The sequence below is a fragment of the Neltuma alba genome, unplaced genomic scaffold (genome assembly GCF_004799145.2).
Source record: "Neltuma alba isolate B1F8T4 unplaced genomic scaffold, ASM479914v2 tig00011740_pilon, whole genome shotgun sequence".
NCBI lineage: Eukaryota > Viridiplantae > Streptophyta > Magnoliopsida > Fabales > Fabaceae > Neltuma > Neltuma alba.
Window position 1 is genome coordinate 1,277,890 of NW_021636368.1, and position 22,231 is coordinate 1,300,120.

The 22,231-nt window shown below is 33.8% G+C and overlaps 1 protein-coding gene across 1 annotated transcript; it reads left to right on the forward strand.

Annotated features, from left to right (window-relative positions):
- Nucleotides 1-4,052: 4,052 nt before the first annotated feature.
- Nucleotides 4,053-7,973, forward strand: LOC114717498 (uncharacterized). The gene is made up of 4 exons (XM_028902638.1): nt 4,053-4,089; nt 4,499-4,662; nt 4,743-4,929; nt 7,762-7,973. The coding sequence occupies exons 1-4, from the start codon at nt 4,053-4,055 to the stop codon at nt 7,971-7,973; spliced, it is 600 nt and encodes a 199-aa protein (XP_028758471.1).
- The last annotated feature ends 14,258 nt before the right edge of the window (nt 7,974-22,231 follow it).

Below are 22,231 nucleotides of genomic sequence, written 5' to 3' on the forward strand. Positions count from 1 at the left end.
GAAATTTGGAGAGGAGAATTTCAACTTTCTTTGTGCCGTGTTTTGTATTATATTTATATTATATATTATGAGGAAAGTTAAGAGCAACTTCTGCGTTTGTGGATGCTGAGTTGAAAGCGTCAATAATACACGCACAGGGCCCAGTTGGGTGTCACTGTTTGTTTGTTAGTCTATTAGTCAAGTAAATACCTCCCTAGAGAAATTTAAAATGAGTCCCACTACTGATAGTTTGCAATTTTTTATAAATTATATATATAGATTACTATGTAAATTTGTTCTAAAAGTTTTCACTTAGGATGTGGGGTACCCAAAAGTTTTTTCTAGTATGAATTTGCTCTAAAAGTCTAACATCATAGCAATATTGTCCTTACCATTAAAAATATTAATGGTTAATGTTATTATTTTAACAGTGAATATTAGCTTTTTAATAGTAGAAAGCAACATTTCTTATGATTTTAAACTTCCAAAATAAATTTATACAAAAGAAAAATTTCAGGTATTCAACAATTCTAAGTAAAACTTCCCTACAAATTTACACATTCGCCCTAAAAGTATTTGTTGGGTTTGTAGTGATCAAAAGTCGGTATTAGTGTTTGTGTGTGTAGCAACAAAATGAACGACGTGACTTTCTAACCATATATGATACGAAAAATTTAGATAACATATATCAATATATTAATATATAGTTTTACCATATAAATAATCGCATCAACAAATAATTAATGAAGCATTTTATTTTTGAAATCTCCTACGAGACACAGGCCCCCTGTGGTTTCAATTTCCACTTTTGGTGAAATCAAAGCTACTTTTCATCAATGATATATTATAATAATGTCAAGTGGGTTTTTCTTTTTAAGAGATATAGTTCCAGTTGCATTTAATTTCACCTTTTGGATATTAATTTGTTTTCATCTTCAATAATTCTGCATCTTTTCCTGGTTTCATACTCAAATTAATTAAGAACCCACTTATGTCGTGTGATCCGTACTTGTGGAAACTCACGAGAAAGGTTCGGTGAATGAAATGATAGGATCATGACCAAACAAACTGGAGCTGGTCCACTCACTTATATATTACCATAATATGACAAACCCAAAAGGGGTAGTTAAAGATGCTAAACTCCTGTCTTGATCCAATATATGACATTGAATTATGCCACCCTCGTAAATACTCATACATAAAGTGAAATGGTATAAAAGAAGATCTAAACTATTTAACCTGTGAGTATTGGGAATGCTTGATTTGTTCCTCATTTCATTCATCACATATATGCTTATGAATGTTTCATAATTTAGGCGGATTAGCCATGCTTAAATGATTCTAATTTGGAATTTAGAATTAAAAAAAAACAAAAAAAAGGTTACAGGTTATTTTTGTTGGGTTGGGCTCCCTTCCTATATGGAGAAAGGCTCAATATTTGAAGCCCATTTGAGTTTCACGTATTAAAGTGGAGAGAGCAAATTAGGATAATGGGAAAGGTCTTATTGAATGGAAAGAGCAGCCGTTTAGGGAGAGAAGAAGAAAGTCATTTTTATATGGGAAAATTACACACAGGTCTCATAGAAGACAATTAATTCTGAAAAAGTTCCTAAAAATCCCCAAATGCTTCCTAAGTCCCCAGAGACCTCAAAGCAAAAAATTAAAATTATGAAATTACCTACTTGCTCCCCTCCTAATTAATTTGAGTCTGAATATTTTGCCCTCCTCAAACCCTTGGCCCCTGCTCTATTTCTCATTCGGTTAACTGTCACTTGTTTGAAAAACCACTTCCCTGGGGAGTTCGTGTTGCGTCTGTCGTTGGCATCATGGGTTCATCGTTGGTTCTCTCCAAGAGAGTTCTCGTTCTACTCTTATTTTCTTCTTCGTTGTCTGAACAATTCCGTGGAAATTTGTTTTTACCATTCTCATTTTTTCATCTCCTGCAACCTGTGATTACCTCAACCTGTCGGCAAAGGGAACTACCGCAAGTGAGCACAACCCGGTGTGTCTCCATTATCTTCACTGTGCTCATATTGCCTAAACCCACCGGCATCAGTGACCCACCTTCCTGAAAAGCTTGCTCCAACGCTTTGAGAACGCCACACGGTGAGAATGTTAGATCTAACAACCATGATTTTTGCCTATGCTTTGTAATTTTTGCTTTTATATCTAGCTTTTAGTATTCCTGTGTTGATGGATGGCAATTTTTAGCTTTATTGTAGAAGTTTCTTCTAGGTTCCTTGTAAGGAAGTTTCGATTCCTTTTTTATATATATATATATATATTAAGGATAACATTTAGTTTATTGAGTTAGTATGTTATATGGGTAGAAGAAGCTAGATATCCTAGAGCTATCATAAAATTCATGAAAACACTGATACTTTAGAAGTAAGCTTTTACAGGTTATTGTATCTCATATTTTAAACATAAAAATATATGGTATATTGAAAGTAAAGTGGAATATAGTTGTCCTTTTTATTTTGCAAAAGATATTATTAGACTTTAGTAGAAAAGAAAATATGAAATAAAAATATGAAAGAAAGTCAAGCCTGAACTTCTCTATCTAATATGAACATCATAATTGGCTAAGATAGTGACAAGCAGTTGGAAACTTATAATGTGATGACAGTATTTATTTTCCTTTTTGTAGTTGAACAAAATGGCTAAAAAGAGTAAGAGCAAAGATGGACAAAGGCATAGGAACTTCTTAGGATATATACTATTTACTGAGGAATTTTATGAGAAGAATAAGAAGAAGTTCAAGTGTTTTGAAGAGGGTAGTAACTCTATGAAAAAAGCTTGGGGGAAGTTAATATAAGAGGAGAGAGAACAACATAGTGAAAGGGCTAAAGAAATAAGAGTCCCACCAAAAAGGAAGAATTATATTGTTCCGTTCTACACACAGTGTGCTCTGAGACAATTTATGGAAGTTTGCAAGTACTTAAAGAAAAGTGAAGATAAGATGGAAAGGCTGAAAAGAATTAGTTTTAATAAATTGGTTGAAATATGCTGCTCACAAATTTATAGAGATTTTTATGGTGAATTGATCCGTGTGTTTGACCTTGTAAGTAAGAAAATTTCAATTTGAGGGAAGATTCATGAAATTGGGGCTTGGAAATGTTAATCAATTGATGGGCCTACCATTTAAGGGGAAAGAAATTAAAATGAATATGGAGAATGAAGATGAAACATTTAAGAAATTAAGGAGTGACTACGGAAAAGCGCCATAGAAAACAATAGGAAGATGCTTGATTAAAGGAAAGAGGATGAAAAGTTTAAATTCCTTTTTGTTATATATGCGTTAGGAGTTCTCTTGTGTCTTGGCTCTAGTATATGGGTCAATGATAAAGTATTGAAGGCCATGGTGGCGACAAATGATAGTTTAGGACAGCATGATTGGAGCAGCTCTATTTTCAGAGAATTTTGCAACTAAATTGCAAAGTTCAAGAAAGGAAAAGCTTATGGGACAACAAATGTGGGAGGTTGCTTGTATGGGTATGATTCATTTACTTTGATCTTAGTTATATTGTTAATGTGTGATGTGCTATTATCTATGAGTGCTATGTATGTTGTAATTAGTTGCTCTGTATGTTGTCATTTACTACTCTGTATGTTGTCATTTGCTGGTATGGACATTGTCAAATGCTTATGTGTATGTTGTGATTGGCTCGTGTGAAGATTGTTATTGTCTTGTGTGCACGTTGACATTCGCCTCTATTGGTTTATCACTTACTGATATATATATATATATTGTAATTGGCTACTGTGTATGTTGTCAATGGCTTCTGTTGGTTTGTCACTTGCTAATATATATGTTGTAATTGGCTGTTATGCATGTTATTAGTGGCGTTTGTTGGTTTGTCACTTGCTTATGTATATGTTGTAATTGGTTGCTGTGCATGTCATTGGCCTCTGTTGGTTTGTCAGTCACTTATGTATAGGTTCTAATTAGCTACTGTTAATGGCACAAATGTAAGTTGTGATTGGCTTATGCGTAGGTTGTGACTGTATGCTGTGCATGTTGTCATTCGGTTAAGTGTAGGTTCTAATTGGCTTTTGTGCATGTTGGCAAAATGGAGGTTGTGATTGGATGCGGTGTAGGTTGTGACTGTATGTTGTGCATGTTGTCGTTTGATTAAGTGTGGGTTCTGATTGGCTTCTGTGGATGTTGTGAATGACTCAAATGTAGGTTGTGATTTGCTGCTGTGTAGGTTGCCATTGTATGTTGTGTATGCTATCCTTCAGTTAAGTACGGGTTGTGATTGGCTTTTGTGCATATTGTGAATGGCTCAAATGTAGGTTATGATTGGCTTATGTGTAGGTTATGACTGTATGCATAGCATGTTGTCATTGGTTAAGTGTGGGTTGTGATTGGCTTCTATGCATGTTGTGAATAGCAAAAATGTAGGTTGTCATTAGCTGCTGTATAGGTTGTGATTGGCCTGTGTGTGTGTTGTCAGTGGCCTCTCTGCATGTTGTGATTATTGTATAGCTAAGTTATCATTTACTTAATATTCAGATTTATTGCTTACAACACTTTCCTTTGGGAAAAGAAAAGGCTTCAAAAATGAGAATGCCATTATCAATGAGCAAGAGTTCATAGTGACATTATTACATGGTGTTACCAATGTCAGTGAGGCTTCATTTAGTGCATCCAATACAGAAATAAAGCTAACCCACCCGGTAAGTAAATAATATCGAGCTGATTTTGGTGCTATGTATAATTCGGAGTAATGATTACTTTAATTACGGTTATTTTATAGAAAATAAAGGGAATGTATGAAAGGTTGGTGACCATAGTTGAAAGGTTGATATCGACAATTAGAGAAGAGTTAGCTTCCCTCCAGTTGAGGTTGACGGATGAGAGTGACAAGGAAGATGTGGTGGAAGCAATAAGTAGTGAAGATGATGAAAAGAACTCAAGTGAAAATGAAGAAACTAGTCGAGATGGTAAAGGAAGCCTAAAAGATTCAATACATAAGGAAGAATAGAGTAAACCCAAAAAAGATGATAAGGAAGAGGAAAAAAATAGTTCGCTTGAAGAAGAAAGTAAATCTTAACATAAGGAGAAAGGAGAAGGGAGTGAACTAGAAAAAGATGATAAAAAAGAGGAGAAAAGTGCTCCACCTGAAGAAGAGTCAATCTTAACATGAATAGTGTTAGACCTTACTATTGGAACAACTTAGCATTTATTTGAAACCATTTTAGACCACATTGGATAGTCTAGGGCTCAAAACTCTCATTTAGGATGTTGAGGACTCTACTTTTGGGACTGTTCATTTGGTAAAATCCAGTTTTCTAATCCAACTTTGAAACATCATAACTTAATCTAGAAAAATCAAAATGGAGTGATTCAAAATTATGTGGAAATATCTTTGAATTATCTTTCAATAAAAAATAATATTAGAAATTAATTCCTTATGAGAAGTGCTAGATTTTTGTGAAAATTCAACTCTATCATTTTGGTAAAAACTCTTTTTCCAGCTTATGGACCTTAAATTTGAAAAATTATTAAAAATCGCAGAGTTGTCCATTTTTAACATGCTACCTATCAAATTGAAGCTTGAGATGTGATCTCTAAGCATACAAAATTTCACAGTTAAATTCATTCAAGATCTTAATCAAAATGCTGCTCCAAGTTGACGGTTTCCTTAGGGTTGCAGCACCAACCATACATACTTATATATAACCAAAATAGAATTGTTTTCTCATGGTTCACCACCACAATTACCCTTGAATTGGAAGCTTCCCTTTTTGATGATTCAGCCCCTAAAAGTTTGGATTATTTTGGGAGGGTGAGATTTTAATGAAATCCCAGTAGCAAGATCAATCAACCAAAACATTAACATGTATCAATTACAAGCATTCCAACCTTTTTGCTATTAGTAAGGAACTACTCTACCTCATACATGTAACACTCTAACGTGTAATAGCCAAGGTACTTAAACCAAGGAGTATAGCTACACAATCATCATCATCATCATCATTTAGCTCAACCACATAATAGTACATGAAATTACTTAGCCATCAATACAACACCTAACATTAAAGTTAATTAAATCTTACTACCTTAATCCAAAAGCTTCTATGATTCTTTGATCTTCTTTATCTCCTCCATAATTAATAAACCTTAACATCAAAAGCCATGAAAGGGGCAGCAACATTACCATCCAAACCATATCAAAAATCAATAACAAAACTCAATAAATTCTTAAGCCCTTTAAAGCTTCCCTCTTTGTTCCTTAATTTGTAGAGCTTGTTTTCTTAACCCTAAAAATTCTTCTTAGTTCATTCCTACATGATTTTTCATGTAGAATCCAAATATTGACTTGGAATTTTAAAAACACATATGCTCCCTATTGATCTTGATTTGGCCGAGAGGTAGTGATTATAGGCCTTTAATGTCTAATTTCATTTTAATGCATTTTAATGCTTATGGCTTAGGTTTATCCTACACAAAACTTCATTTTAAAGCCAATCGAAGCATCAAAACATGAAAAATCTCATCCTAGGGAAAAATCACTATTTGGCCAAAACATACATATGGGTTTCTTATCATGAAAAACTTCCAAACAACAACTTAAACCACTTGAAACAACCATGATTTAAAGTGTTCTACCAAGATTTATCAACCAAACTCCCTCCCTACACTAAAAGCATTTCGGCCAGCATCCAAAGAAAGGATAAATAGAATTTCCCAACCATCAAACTCAAGAGAATCAAGCAAAGAACAACATAGAATCAACTGCTAACCTTAACTCCAAGCTTACTTGATCCAAGATGGTTGTTTTCTTCTTGATTGCACTTGAAGATCACTCTTTTCCTCTTCTCCTTCCTCTTGGCCAAAACAAGCATCTGATTTTAGGGGAGGAAGAGCTCATATTAATGCTCAAAATATCTCAACTACCATCATTAATGAGATGCCAAGTGTCAATTGCCTACTCCTTCTTGTAACATTTCTCTTAATTAACTTAATCCAAATGTAATTAATTTTCAAAAGTCAAACACTTCTAAACTTAAGACTTGACACTTGGAAAGTTTAATTACTCTCTAATAGGGACTTGACAAGTGGCAACTTGTGGGCCAAGAAAAGTGCAAGACTCTAATTTATACTTTATTGGTGCACTTTTACTTCGGGTTTCATTTCTGTTCTATAATTACAATACTCTAGCCTCTATGATTATTTTCTATCATATCCATAACTTATTCTCCTCATTTTTCTCTTCCCAAACTGCCCTCTTAAGGTCAAACTCAATTTTTTATTAATTAAATAAAAAGGAAAACTATTTTCCTTCTCATTATTGATTTTTCCACTTATCCAAATAATTAGAAAAAATATTGGATGTCTGAGGGTCTCCTTTGAATCCCATAATCTCTTATAATTCCTTAGGACATCATAGAAAATTTTCTTGGGATTTTATTCTCCTTCCAAATGTTTATTTAAAATTTTCCAAATAAAAAGCCTCAAATTAGCCTAAATCACCCTTAAATTCCTTTGTAATTTTTTCAAGGGTAATTTGGTTATAAAACCAATTATATAACCTAATATAATTCTTAAGGAATATTATCCTTAGTTTTTTTAATTTTCTAAGACTTGAAAATATTTTTTCATAATTATTTTTGACCAATTTTCCTTAATTAGTCAAACTTTACACAATTGACTTGGAAAATCATAATAATTATTTTCCACCATAAATCTTCTATTTCTCCTTATCATTTTTGGCCCTTGAATATTTAGGAATATTTTTATTCCTAATTACTATATTACTGGATATGACAAAGAGAAAGGAGAAGGGAGTGACTTTAGATTAGAGGATGATAGAGCAGAACAAACTGAAGACAAGTCTTGTGATGCAGCAATAGAAGAGGATAAGAGGGAAGGTAATGATGAAGAGGGAAAGGATGAAATGAACAAGGAAGCACAACAGGAAATAGAAGTAAGAAGATCAACACAGGTGAGAAGCCGTGCAATCAAGTCTCCCTGGTTAAAATGAGGTGAAAAAAACCCATGGCAAGAGAAAAACTTGATGAGAAAGAAAAATTATTCCGGATGTTTACAACAAGATGTGATGAAGATGAAGGTGGAAAGTAAGTATTGGGACTAATCTAATTGGGACAACTGACCGACAATAATTTTAGACATAGAACTAAATTGCTTATTGTTTCTTTTTGTGTAGGTACATTGTAGAGATGTATGGGTACTTCCTGAGATGTGCTGAGCCTTGCTACCTACAAGATAGGACATTGATGAACAATAAGGTAAGACAGTTGTTTACATAGATAGAGAAGTAGTAATATCATTATGATTATTACTAATTGTTTGTGTTTGTGTTTGTGATATAATTCATGTCTATGGTGGCAAGAACTTTAGTGGGAGATGAGAAAGAGAACTACGGTCATGTCAGTAGGCACATATTTTCACCGAGTTCATGAAAACAATGGCTGCTAATCCTCTTAGGTGGAGAGCAGAGAACCATGAACATGAAATCTTGTCAGAGCACTTAGGATATAACATTGGAAACTGTGACTTCATATTTAGCCCCACCCTTTTCAATTACTATTGGTTTTGTTATGTGCTGGATGTGAGAACCATGGATTTCTATGCCCTTGATTCATTGGTTGATAATTTGACCATGTTGAGAATACAAAGAGAGGAAGAAGATGCAATCAAAATATGGAAGAAACCAAAGAGGAAGCAAGGGTTTAGGAAAGGATGGATAAATCCTAAGCAATTTATGGCAAGAGAGATTATATGCACAACTTTTCATTCATTCTATTACTTGTTAATGTGTTATGGTTGCTTGTCTGCTTAACTATCTTGGTTGTTAATGCCTGCTGATTACTTGTTATTGGCTATTATCAAGGTTGTTAATGCTTCCTCATAACTTGTCATTCACTATTGTCAAACCTGTTTCTTTTTTTGTTTCTTTTTTCTAGAAAGATTGTTTCTACCAATTACTTCATGCAGCGAAGCTAGTACTATTTAAGGAAGAGGACAAAATTGACAAGGATGTCACATGGGCAAAAGTTTATGTGCAATTTGACACGTGATTTGTTGTTGTGCACTGCAAGTTTGCATGTTTGAGCTTTTGGGAGCTAATGTTCATTGACTAAAGTACTAGTTTTTCCTTTATAGGGACTCTTGTGGGGTTCATGTTTTGAGTTAGTTACAAATATGGGATGATGGGGAGCATGGTGATAACGGCTACACAATGCCTAAGTACTCCCCTCAAGAAATCCATGACTTGAAGGTTGGGTGCTTATAGTAGCTCGTAACTCATCGAAACAACTTGCATGGTGATCAAGTGTTGCTTTTGCTATGAGAAAACCAACAAAGCAAGATGAAGAAATAAATGACGAGCATAGATTGTATTTAGCTTTTCTTAGTTGATAGCATAATGATAGCTGAATATAAAGTTCGGATTTCGTTTCATTATTTGACTATGTAATGACAGCTAGATGTTAAGATAAGTTAATGTGTATTGACATCCTTTACTGGTTATGAAGTTTTTGTAATGGCATTCTTGTGTCTTGACAAGACAGGAAATTCCTCTTTGCCATATCTATTTACAACCTCAATAGGGTTACTGACAACCCGAATACAAGGGGTTAACAACCTGAGCAATGCCCCTGATAACTCACTCTGTGGGGTACCACAACTTCTAAATAGATTATATTGTCAGCACATATAACGACCTTAACAAAAACAATTGGGAGCATTTTGAAGTCATTAACAACTTTAACTGTCAGTAATAGGATTACACCAAATTTTTACTGCATAAGTTTATTTACAACTTCAACAGGGGTTGTTCACAACCCGAACACAAGTGGTTAACAACCTAGGCAGTGCCCCTGACAACTCACCCTGTGGAGTACCATAGCTTCTAAATAGATTGTATTGTCAGCAAATATAACAATCTTAACCCAAAAAAAATTGGGAGCATTTTGAAGTCATTAATAGCTTCAACCGTCAGCAATAGGATTACACCAGATTTTTACTACATAAATTCTTTTACAATCTCAACGAGGGTTGTTCACAACCCGAACACAAGTGGTTAACAACTTGGGAAGTGCCCTTGATAACTTTATATCAGTAACATAATTCAGACTGTTAATGACAACCTCCATGGAATCTGGTGACAAGTCCATTACAACATATTCACAACTACATCAAAATACAGATATGATCTTATACCAGATTACAACCATATGTCATTTACCACTTGATATATATATGTACAATGTAACTACACCAAATTGACAACCTATTCAAAAAAACACACTGGTTGCATGTACGGATAATGACGAACAACTTGAGATGTAGGTTATGACATTTATAAAACAATTCTGTCACAAGCATTCATAAAAAGGAATATAAACAAGCCACCAATAAAGCTCAACCTAGATTGGGATTCTGGCAAGTCTTCACAGTGTGGCTTGGCTCATGGCATCTTCCACAGTGGTAAATTTTTTTGTTTTGAAATTGAGATTCAATCCCTTTTTTCTTTGGCCTCCTTGAGGGTCTTTTAGTGATTGGTGACTGCAAAAATATTCTTGTCATCATCTATGTAACAATGAGAGCTTCAGGATGTGGATAATCATGTGCTATAATTGGCCTCATACTACTTGCATATATCTTCTCCTAGGCTGACAACTTATAGCAATTATCTACAAATTCATAAACACTACGTGAAGTAGCTTTACCACTGCACATACATGAACACAAGGTACTCCGCTCATTTGCCATACTAAGCAAGTATATTTGTATGTCGTGTGATCAACAATGACACAAATTATTCCAGTAGGAGATCTAGTATGAACTTGAAATCGATTATCTCCATAATATACATTATGTATATTCTCCACTCTTGCTACTTTTTCTTACAACTTGGACTCAATATTTGGCCCAACATCATTTGTCTAATTTCCTATTGCCATTTTGCTTGCAACCATCTTCTTTGATAATTTCTCTATATGCTTATATATGAGAACTGACATATTGTGCTTCCTCTCCTTCAAAATCCAGGTATTAAATGACTTGCAACATTAGTGGTGATGTTATCCCATCGTTTAAATAGAAATTTGCTTAAAGCCCATCAATCTACATCCCCTTGAGTCTCAACCCAATAAGCTAATTATGGCCAAAATGATCTAAGTGTTCCTATTGTAGCAATATATTCATCCTCAATCCTTGCGTAGGCAATTCCATCCAGCATTTTCAATGAGACCTCCTTTGAAGTACCTGAAACTCATCTCCTGCCTCGGTTAATTTTTAAATAATGTGCACTAAAATTTTTTTTCACATGCCTGTAGCAAAAGGCATGTCTCTCACCACCAAATACTGTCCACACCGCACCTATAATGGCATTAGTCCAATCTGAAACAATCATTGTTTCCACTCATCTTGTGATATCTTTGACATTCTGGAGAAACCAAGCCTAATCATCATATGTCTCCCTATTGGCTATAGCATATGCTAATGGAAATAGTTTATTGTCTGCATCATATGCATTAGCTGAAATCAATGTCCCCTATAAGGACCACTTAACTGACATCCGTCTATATAGAGTATATTTTGACACCCTTCTAAAAATCCATTAATTGAGCATCTATAAGCAATGAACACCTTCTCAAATCTGTTACTATCCACTTCCTATCAAGCAATTGTGTTTGGATCAGTTTCAATAAGCCTTTTATAAATCCAAGGAATCACCATGTATGAATCCTGTACACGACCATGTATTTCTCTCAATGCTCTTTCTCTACCCATGTATGCTTGACTACAATTCAGTCGCACCCCATATTCTCTATACAAATCTCTTCTAATTTTATTAGCATTATTGTCTATATTACACCTCAAAGAATCTATCATGATTGATGATGTTAAGTTTGACCTTCCAGAGTGAGATACAACCAAGCTATTCTACGCACAATGCACGTGCTCATTTCTTAATGTTTTTATTATTAAGAACTCAAAATCTTGTCTTTGTCCCATTGAGTATGCACCTGTGTCCATGGGCCATACCCTTCGCCATACACTTCACAATGATCTTTAGGTGATTGTTCTTCACAAATTTGTATAAAACTTCTCAGCAATGTCGTACCTATATAGTGCTTGCCTAAGGGCTACTACATTAAGAAAAATTTATCCTTCTCCAATAACCAAACCCTTCCACTTTGTTGAATTCATTTTCTGAATTGGGGTTGGCATCATTTTGAACCACATGGCAATGATAGTAGGTCTTTACTAACCACATTGGATGGAGACATGGACAATGCATTTGAACCTCCTAACAAGTCATCCATCCTACATAATAGGACAGGTCATGGGGTCATTAATAACAACCTTCGATCACTGTAATAACAACTTATGCACAACAATTGATAATAGCCAACATTACTTCAAAATTTAAATAATACAACTTATACATGTTGTGTAACATCCAAATTTTTAGGCCTAGAAGTACCAGAAATAGCCTGGATTGAATAGGCTACTAGACCCCTTTTGAGTAGAAGTCCCAAAGATGAGAAAGGAAGGCAAAGCAGTTTCAGAGACTAAACTGCAAAGTAAAAGTTTTAAGGGGCTAAAGTGTAATCAAAATTAGAGGTTCCAGTAAAGTCTCAAAGGCCCAGAGAGAGAAAAGAGGCTAGATACATGCCAAAGGTTAAGTTAGAAACCTCAAAGAGAAGATTATATGAAGGTAAGTCCAAGTAGGGACTAAACCGTAAATTCAGAAAGTTATGACCAACAGGGATAAAAATAGAAGAGTATACAGAGAATTCCAAGAAAATCCTAGAAAATGAGAAATAATATTCTAAGGCTCTTCTGTGAAGAGAAAAGACGAAAATACCCCTGAGGCAGCTTAAATGGAATTTATGAGGTTATTACCAGTAAAAAGTATACCATTTGAGGTAATTATTTAAAATAGCAAGAGACCTCAAAAATGTATACAAAAATGAGACCAAATGGTTGAAAGGTTGTACTAATTTATAAAATTAGTCCCGCAACCAAAAGGCCAGTGGAGTGGCTTTAATAAATTAAAGAGCCGGTTTTGCCGATAAAAGGGTATTTTGGTAAATAAATTTTTATGCAAGGTTTAAAGGAAGTGTTATGGCCTAAGAAAATTCATAGATATTTTCTAGAATTAAAAGGAATTTATGAAGTAGACAGAAGAATTTTCTGAGCTCCGGAAGGCCATAAAGGAAGCCGGAGAAATGTGGGTCAAGTAAATTCGGAGGAATTAAGTTTGATCCAACGACTAGGATCTAATCTCCATCTCCTCCACCACTTTCATGACACTTGGCATCTTCTAGAAGGTTGAGGTAAGCATGATGCAAGAGGATGATGCAATGATGATGTAAAAGTTAACTTGAAGTTCCAAGATTGCCCTTACCCTTTCTATTAGCCACCAAGGGTATTTTGGTCCATTCAAGCCAAATTTTTGGCTATAAATAGGCACTCCCTCCCTTCATATTTCAGCCAAGCAAGGATCTATAGGGTAAATTCTGCCGCTCTTGCATCTAGAGAGAGAAAGAGCCATTTTTAGTGAGAGAAAGTCCACCTAAGTTCAAGCTTCAAGATCAAGGTATGTGGTGGTTATAGCATCTGATTTGATGCCTATTTCGAATTAGTTAATGTTCATATCTGATTCTGAAATTTTGTATGCCTAAATTACACTCTGTGAGATTTAAATCTATAGGTAGAACACTTCATTTGGATATGTGAACGATTTATGGTGATTTTTCAAAGTTAGGGTTTGAAATCTGGAAACAGTGTTGAACTTTTGAAAGAGTTTCGATTTCCGTACAATTCCGATACTGTTCAGCGTAGAATTGGTTCCTAAAACTATTTTTCCTTTAAATTTGACTTAAGGATATTTCAGTGAGACTTGGAACCACTCAGTTTTGATTTTTCTAGAATTAATTATGAATTTTCAAAGTTGAGCAAAAATTCTGGAGTTTCTGCGTGAACAGTATCCGCGAAGCACAATTTCCAGATTTGATATTCTTGAATCTAAAGCCATCTAAAGTAGTCCTAATTGACAAGAAAAGGATCATAAGGATGGAAATGATGAGATTTATGTTAGAAAAGCTAGAAAGAAAACCCTAAGACTAAGAGAAAGGGTTGAGGTTCAAGAGAGATAGTCTTAAACTTTATATAATCTAGTGGTCCTAATGGATTGTATGATCATTATGGTTATGTTTAGGACCTTTGGAACATTCAAGAGGATATTTGGTGATATTGACTGCATGCCCACATGGTTGGAAAGTCAAGGGAGTCAAAGGAAAAGTAAGAAGAAAGCTTGAGGTGCAAGGTAGTGAACTTACCTATTGTCATTGCTTGATGTTGTATGCTTGTGTGTTGCCGTGTACATATTATTGAATGTTATTGTGACATGTTTTGGCTACTGTAATTGCTATTCATGATGAGTAGATTATGTCTCCATGGTCATGCGTCGAGAAGTTAGCTTTGAGCATGCTAATATGTCACTAATTAACAAGAGAATAAACAAGTTACGTGTAGTGCATTAGTATCCATCTAGCATGATTGATATGGTATTGTTTGCTACTAAGATTCTCCCGAATCTCACCCCTCCCTAAACAACCATATAGGTCAATCAATGATGGGCAATAATGGCATGAGAAGCAAGGAGAAGAAAGTGGAGAATTGTTGATGTTAATGAATGATATTATCATTCAATATGTAATTCTCCTATTATGTAATTATTGTTATGGATGTCAATGATGCCATATATTTAATTATAATACTTATGGCATGTATAGAAATGTATGAGCATGAATGGAAAAGAGTAAGCCCATGTTATGTATGCGAACAAAATAAAAAAAATTAAAGTAAAGAGATGCTAAGAGATAAAACGTAGATTCTGAAGCAGTGAGTTTGTAGCTCCAGTTTGACCTATCAAATGAAGGAGTTAAGTCACAAGATTTGTCAAACTTATAGTACACGTCCCAAGCTTTAAAATGAGAGGTAGGTCATCTCAATTGGATGTGTACACAAGGAGATACAAATTTCCAAAGTTGAAGCACAGAATCTGGAAGTTCTAGATTTTACGAAATAAATAGTAACATTTATAAATTAAACTGTACGAATTGGGCAAGGATAAGTCCAATTGGATTTCTGTAGAATTTTAGAACACCTCAATACAATTTTTATGGAATTAGTTATGAATTTTTGAAGTTGGACCTGTAATCTGGAAATTTAACAGTGAATAGTAACCCGAGTAATTATGTTGAAATTTTAAATCCACGGGCTTATGTCATGATCTGCTTAAACCATAATGCTTATGAATGCATGCTCTGAGGGGTTAAAGGTAGGATGTTTCATGTTGTTCTTCTATCAAAACATCCCTTGTTAATTGTGAATTTTGATCTCCATTTTCTCCTATATATACATGACCACTGTCACCATTGAAGTTAATCAAATGTTCCACTCCTTCATCATTTACAAGATCACAAATGTGAATTTCATAACCATTCCATTACTTTCTTTTTCCACAATTGATGCTACTATTGTTCTAAATTCTTCATATGATGTGCCTTCCTTTATCATTCTTGTTCTCACACCACCTCCAACATATTGTGTTTCACTTTTCACACCATTAATAAATTGTCCTCCTATATGGATGTAACAAAACAAATGCTTCCTACTTAAAGTTGTCATCCTTCATATCAACCTGTTACAATCACTCATTAATAACAAGTCATACAGTTATATTAACAACCTTTGATGTACCTATTAACAAGACATTCAACCATCGCATTACAAGGGTTATAATAATAAAAATCTGTTATTTTCCATTCATTTTTATCAGCAACATAGCATCAATGACTGAAAAATAGAGCATGATTCACCGAAAAACAGAGCATTGCTTTATAACCCTAGCCACACATAACAAAACCACACCTGAGATGATTAAAACCGCATATGACTAAAATGAGCCTCCCTTAATAGTTGTAGTGAGTTGAATCCCATCCTTAATACCCACACACCACAACCAATCAACTTTTCAAACTAACATTAAACTTGAGACTAGTTGTGTATAAAAGAAGAGAAATGTTGTTAATGATGAGACCTACAAAGGAGATGAAGAAAAAATATAGCTTGCCTGTAATAATGGAGCACTAGCCCAAACCTTCGCTTCTTCTTTCAAAAGCTACTCTTCCTCGTGCATGCTAAGAACCCAATGCACTAACAAAAGCCAATTAGCTTCTCTCCGTTTGTTTTTTTCTTTTTCAATCAGTGAGGGCAAGTAGGTAATTTCACAATTTCAATTTTTTGCCTTGAGGTCCCTGGGGACTTAGGAAGCATTTGGGGATTTCCAAAGACTTTTTCAGAATTAATTATCTTCTGTGGGACCTGTGTGTGATTTTCCCTTTTTATATCTTCATGTGGCAGTATTGGTAAATCAACATTTATATATTTGTTAAGTATTATTGATTCGAACTAAAATTTTAGCAACAAATTCGCAACACTTAATGCATCATTTATAATGGGTGGAACGTTGATTTGTTGCTTGGTGTGAGATGTTATATTCTGTTAATTTTAACATGGTAAATAAGGAATTGAGAACTGACTAAGGGCTAAGTAATGTAATAGACACAGAGACGAAATAACTTTTGAAGTGAAACCCAGGCAGGAACCAGACTATCATTTTACAAAATTCCATTTAACGAAGGGCTGTATTGAAAATTGTGCCTGAAATTTTTGAAAATACTCAAAAATTCATAAAACTATAATAGAGTGTCTAGAATAGTATTTGAGACCCAAATGGTAAAAACAGGATGAAAATAATTTATTACAATTTTTTTTGCAATTATTAGTATTTTTGGCTAATTAGGGGAACATTAGCCAAAATAAATTATTTTAAATATACAGAGGCCTCAATTATTCAGACAAAAATGACAAAAATTTAGTTGAGAGTTTATAACAGATTGTGAATTGTTCCTAACCTCTAAAAATATAGATGTCAGCTTTAAAAAATATTTAAAGCCAAATTATGTTGATAAAAATCGATTTTGAGAAAATTTGAATAGAAGGAGTTATAGGTCAAATTTTGCCATGAGAAAAATTAGGAAACTTCTTGTTAATAAAAGGGAGTTGTTAGCATAGAGAAATAAATTTTTAAAGCCACTAGATTAGGTAGGATCTAAGAAAAATTTAATCTATATGGTGAGATTATAAAGTAGAATAACCTGAAGCTTGGTGGGATAATTTTTGCTCCCATTTTCCTACCATTTTGGCACCATTTTTGAAGAGGAGGACATGGATGGAATTGGGCCATTTGTTAAGGGGCATTATTGGAAGATTTGAATTATAATAAAATTATGTTTTATGATCACATGTGTATTAGGTGACATAACATGTGGCATGATCTTGGAGGGGAAGACAAGATGATAGCACAAGTGCACAAAGAAATTATAAGATTTCACAGGGGGTAAAATAGGAAACCCAAGGCCAAAAATTTGTCTATAAGTGAAAAATTTAGCCAAATTGGAAAAATTTTGAGGAAAGGTTTTGCTCTTGAGTTGAACAAAAAAGAAGAGAAAGGGGAAGAAGAAAATCAAGCTAACTTCAAGCAATCATCCAAGGTTAGTCAATGATTCTTTTAAGAGTTTAATTGCCTTGATTAGAGTTTATTTGGATTTGTTTTTAGTGGAGTTTGATGGCCAAAAGTCCTAAGACAAAATGCTATCTAAAATGCCACACAAATAGATATGAATAATTAAAAGATGGCATGAGGATGAGAGGATAGGAAATGGTTAGAAAAGTATGTTGTGACTTGGTTTGTGAAATAATTTCAACTTGCAACCCTAGAGTATATGTTTCAACCAAACTTGGTTCATGAGGCTAGAGTTTGATTTAAGTTAATTTGATGCTTTCAATGAGTTTAAAAGATGAAATCGTGTAAGATTATGTTGAGAAAATATGTTTAGAAGCATTAAAATTGAAAATAAAATTTTTATATCTAAATGACCTATGTCTCAACCAAGCCTGAGTCTAGGGAAAAATCTAAGTTCAAATATGGATTCTACATGAAAAATAATAGAGAAAAAGCATGTGAAAGGTATGTTAAAAAAGATGATACAAAAACCCTAAAATCAAAGATTAACGGTTAGAGTTTTCGGTTAAGATTTTAATAAAGTTGTTTGAGAGAAAATTTAGAATGCCTTTATTGTATAATTATTAATAAGCATTGATCTTGGGCAAAAAAAGACTCAAGAATATAGGGGAAAAAAGGAAAAAAGCAAGGGTGAGCAAGGTAGCAAAAACTTACAATTTTAGTATTGGCTTGTATTGGTTGTTTTGCTGTGTTTTATGCCATAATGTGGTTTAAGTGAAACATCCTTCCTTTTTCCCCTTTAGTATGCATTTGAAAACATCATAGTTCAAGCAGATTACAAAATAAGCCTATAGAATGAAAATTTGAAAGTTGATTCTTAGGTTACTATTCACAAGTAAATTCCAAATTTTGTCTAATTTCAAAAACTTATAACTAATTATAAAAAAATTGTGTTGAGGTGATTTGAGTCTCTATTTAAAGCTCTTTCAAATCTCTACAGGGAAAAAATATAAATCTGATCTTAAACCTTCTCAGTTCATACAATTAATTTGTGAAAGTTTACAGTTCAAACTAGTAAAAACTGTACTTTCCAGATTCTTTGCCCTAATTTTGAACAATCATAACTGTTAGCACACATATTTATTTTAACTGATTTACCACTTGTTTTAAATCTGAGAATGTGTATTGTATAGGCAAATTTAATTGTTTGCCTCACTTTCACTTTATCAAAAATTCATGGCTCATTTAGGGACAACTTATCCCCCTTGTATTAATAATGCATAAATAATCATTTCTTAGCATGCAATCACTCCATCAATCCATTGACTACTCCCATATATTAACTTATTCAATTTTACATGCCAATATCATCAATTCTCATTTTATAATATTAATGGCATGTTTAATCACACATTAACATAAAAGGGAATTCATTACATAACATAACATAACATAATACATTATTTCTTTAATCCTTCCCTTTATTCTTGCATTTTCACATCTTGTATTCTTCTTTCCTTGCATATCATATCTATTATGGCTGGTTAAGGGACGATGAGATTTAAGAGAATCTCAGTAGTAAATATTACCATTATGCATGCAAGATATATATAAGTGTATGATATGCTTGGTTACACATACTCTTATGTTTATAAAATATCATGCTCATATGCTTAACATTTCAAACACACATGGCCATGGATTAAACAAGAAATAGAGCAACATTAACCATTCATATTTTCATTCATCATTAAACAATATCAACACACAAGCATACACATCAAGCATACAAAATAGGTAAGTTTACTCCCTTGAAACTTTTAGAATTTCTCCTTATTCCTTTTGCTTCCAACCACCAAGATTGTTAGTAGCAGTCTCACCCAAGAGGGGGGTGAATTGGGTGAATTATAAAAATTTACGAAATTAAAACCAGATAATATCGGAAACAGAGTTTGAGTTAGGAGGGATTTCACCGTAGAGAGGAAGACACAAGATTTATACTGGTTCGGTCTTAACCACTTGACCTATGTCTAGTCCTCAGAACACCTCTGAGTATTTCACTATCTTTCAAGATTGATTGGGATCTTGGTGCCTCAGTACAATAATTGAGTCACTCAATCACTCCACCTTAGTCCCGTAAGGATACAAGCCCACTCAAGAGTCCACACTCTTGAGTATCACTCAGATGTGATTAATGAAAGATAGGTATTGACTCTCTTACAGAGTCGAATAAGTGATGAACACTGACGCTCAGTAATAACGAAAAAAGAGTATTGAATGTAATAGTAAATGATTACAGACGGTAGCTTAGGTATTCAATCCTCTTCATTAATGCTTCTTTGCGCCTTTTATAGTTGCGGTCGTTAAGTAACCGTTAGACGGAAGAGCTTCTAGCCGTTGTGACTCTGTTTGCGTGTTTTTCCAGTTACAACGGTTCCGCCATTAATGTTTCTGCATTTCTGACACAGTAGGTTGCAGGCTAGTTAATACCGTTGAAGAGTCATTGTGACTTCTCTTCGTAATCTGCAACCATATTTTACACTTCAATAAGTTAGATCCTGCAGTGTAAGCAAAACTGAATAAATGATAATCTGATTGCTCCATGTTTCCAGTTGAAATCAAAAGTCCGATAAATGTGGAGAAAGATAATCTGGATAGTTTGATCGAAGTGATGATCGATCACTGGTTGATCAATCAGGTTATAGATAAATAGAGTTAAAGTTCTTTGGATCAGTTGAAAAGGATTATCGATAAGATGATGGACCATTGATTTATCGATCAAGTGATAGATAAAATGCACAAAAAAGCTTATGCTGATATGTAAACCAGAGTCTCTTTGAATATAAATCTCTTAGCAAAATAGTCATGATGGTTATGCAAACTAAGATCAGTCTGGAAGTAACTAGATAGGTGAATATGAGAAGTATTATAGCTAACTGAGATTGAACTGACAGTGTTCCATGATCGATCAGTTAATCGAACATTTGTTGATTGATCAATTTATCGATAATTCAAGTGTTACAAAAATGAAACTTTAGTGCATGTTGATCGAACATATTATCAATAAAATTATGATCAATAACGTTATTGATAAAAGTCATGTGAAAAATATTCAGTGAAGAGCAAGGACATCTGGAATTATCGAATAGGTGATCGATCAATGAATGTTCGATTAGCTTATTGATAAACAGTGAAGTAAAGATTTTATTCTGAAGCTGTTTATCGATCATGTTATCTGAAAAGATATTATGTAGAAAGGTTAGATTATTGATAATGTTATCGATAATTTAGTTGAAGAAAAACCAAGTATGAGCAGCTAGAACTAAAATTATCGATCATGTGATCGATAACTTGGTGATCGATAATGTTATCGATCAACAGTCTATAATGAGTATATTTAGAGCACCATGTTCGATCATATTATCGAAAAACAATTGATCGATAATGTGATCAATAAATAATGACAGAATCAATGTGCAGAACAGGTAGAGTATCTTACCATTTATCGAGGTTGTTATCGATCACTGATTTATCAATCATGTGATCGATAAATACACTTCATATTTACTTACTTGTTCGATTATTATCGATCAAGTGATCGATAATTAACTGTAAACTTGTATAACTTCTACATTAGTGATAATCGATCATTTTATCGATCAGTGGATTATCGAACAGCTTATCGATCAAAACATCTAACATTTTACTGATTTGCACTGAAGATTTATCTGACAACTTATCGATAACCACTTGATCGATTAGATGATTGATCAACACACTTAACTATTTTAATCTAACTTTGTTATCATCAAAACCATAATCCTAACAAATATTGCTTGGACAACCTTGCCATTCATCTTTCTTGGTGTCTCATGGTCCTAAATTCACATTGCACAATAATAGCTAATCCATCAAGATCATGAAAATCACTAACAACCCTTACTTTCAAACCTAATTGCTCATTAACCCTGACTTTTCACTTTCTTAATCTTGATTTCTAAAATTATTCTCCTGACCATTTTCCACTCAATTTTTCATGAGGAATCCAAATATGAGTTTGGATTTAACAAAATCTAACTTCTTTCCTTTGAATTCCATTTGGCTGGGAGGGTACCCTTTAAGGTTCAAAGTTTCTATTTTTAATTATGATGCTTCCAAATGAATTTTCTCAATCTAACCCTATATAATTTTATCTTCTAAACTCATCAGAAGAAACAAATTAACATAAATCAAACTCTAGCCTTAAGAACAAGTCTTATCTATCAGATTCCCTTAAGTGATATAGCCATGAAATTCATCAAATTCCCACACAAAACTACTTGATTCTCATTCCTTTTAAGCCTTTAAACATTATTCCAACATCAATCAATCATTTCCATAGCTTAAACATAATTAAAGAGTATATCATCCTAGGGTTTCAAGCTTTCAAATTCCATCAAAACCATGGTTAAGCTCAACAAAGCAAATAGTAAGATAAACTACACCAAAAAGCATAATTATACCTTATCTTGGAGCTTGATCATGCATGGCTTCTCTTGCTCTTTCTTTTCCCCTTTTCCACTTCAAAAGGGAAGGCCTCTCTTTGTTTTCTCTTGTGGTGGCTGAAACTTCATACAAATAGGAGGGGAAGGGTATTTATGATGGCAAAGTTACCATTTACTATGGTTAAT

Bases quoted from the DNA above. Each gene is read 5' to 3' on its own strand.
- LOC114717498 (XM_028902638.1), top strand. From the start codon at position 4,053: ATGGAGGTTGTGATTGGATGCGGTGTAGGTTGTGACT. The intron at 4,663-4,742 runs GTAAGTAAATAA...GTTATTTTATAG, and splicing joins AAATAAAGCTAACCCACCCG to AAAATAAAGGGAATGTATGA. The intron at 4,930-7,761 runs GTAAAGGAAGCC...GATATGACAAAG, and splicing joins TGAAGAAACTAGTCGAGATG to AGAAAGGAGAAGGGAGTGAC.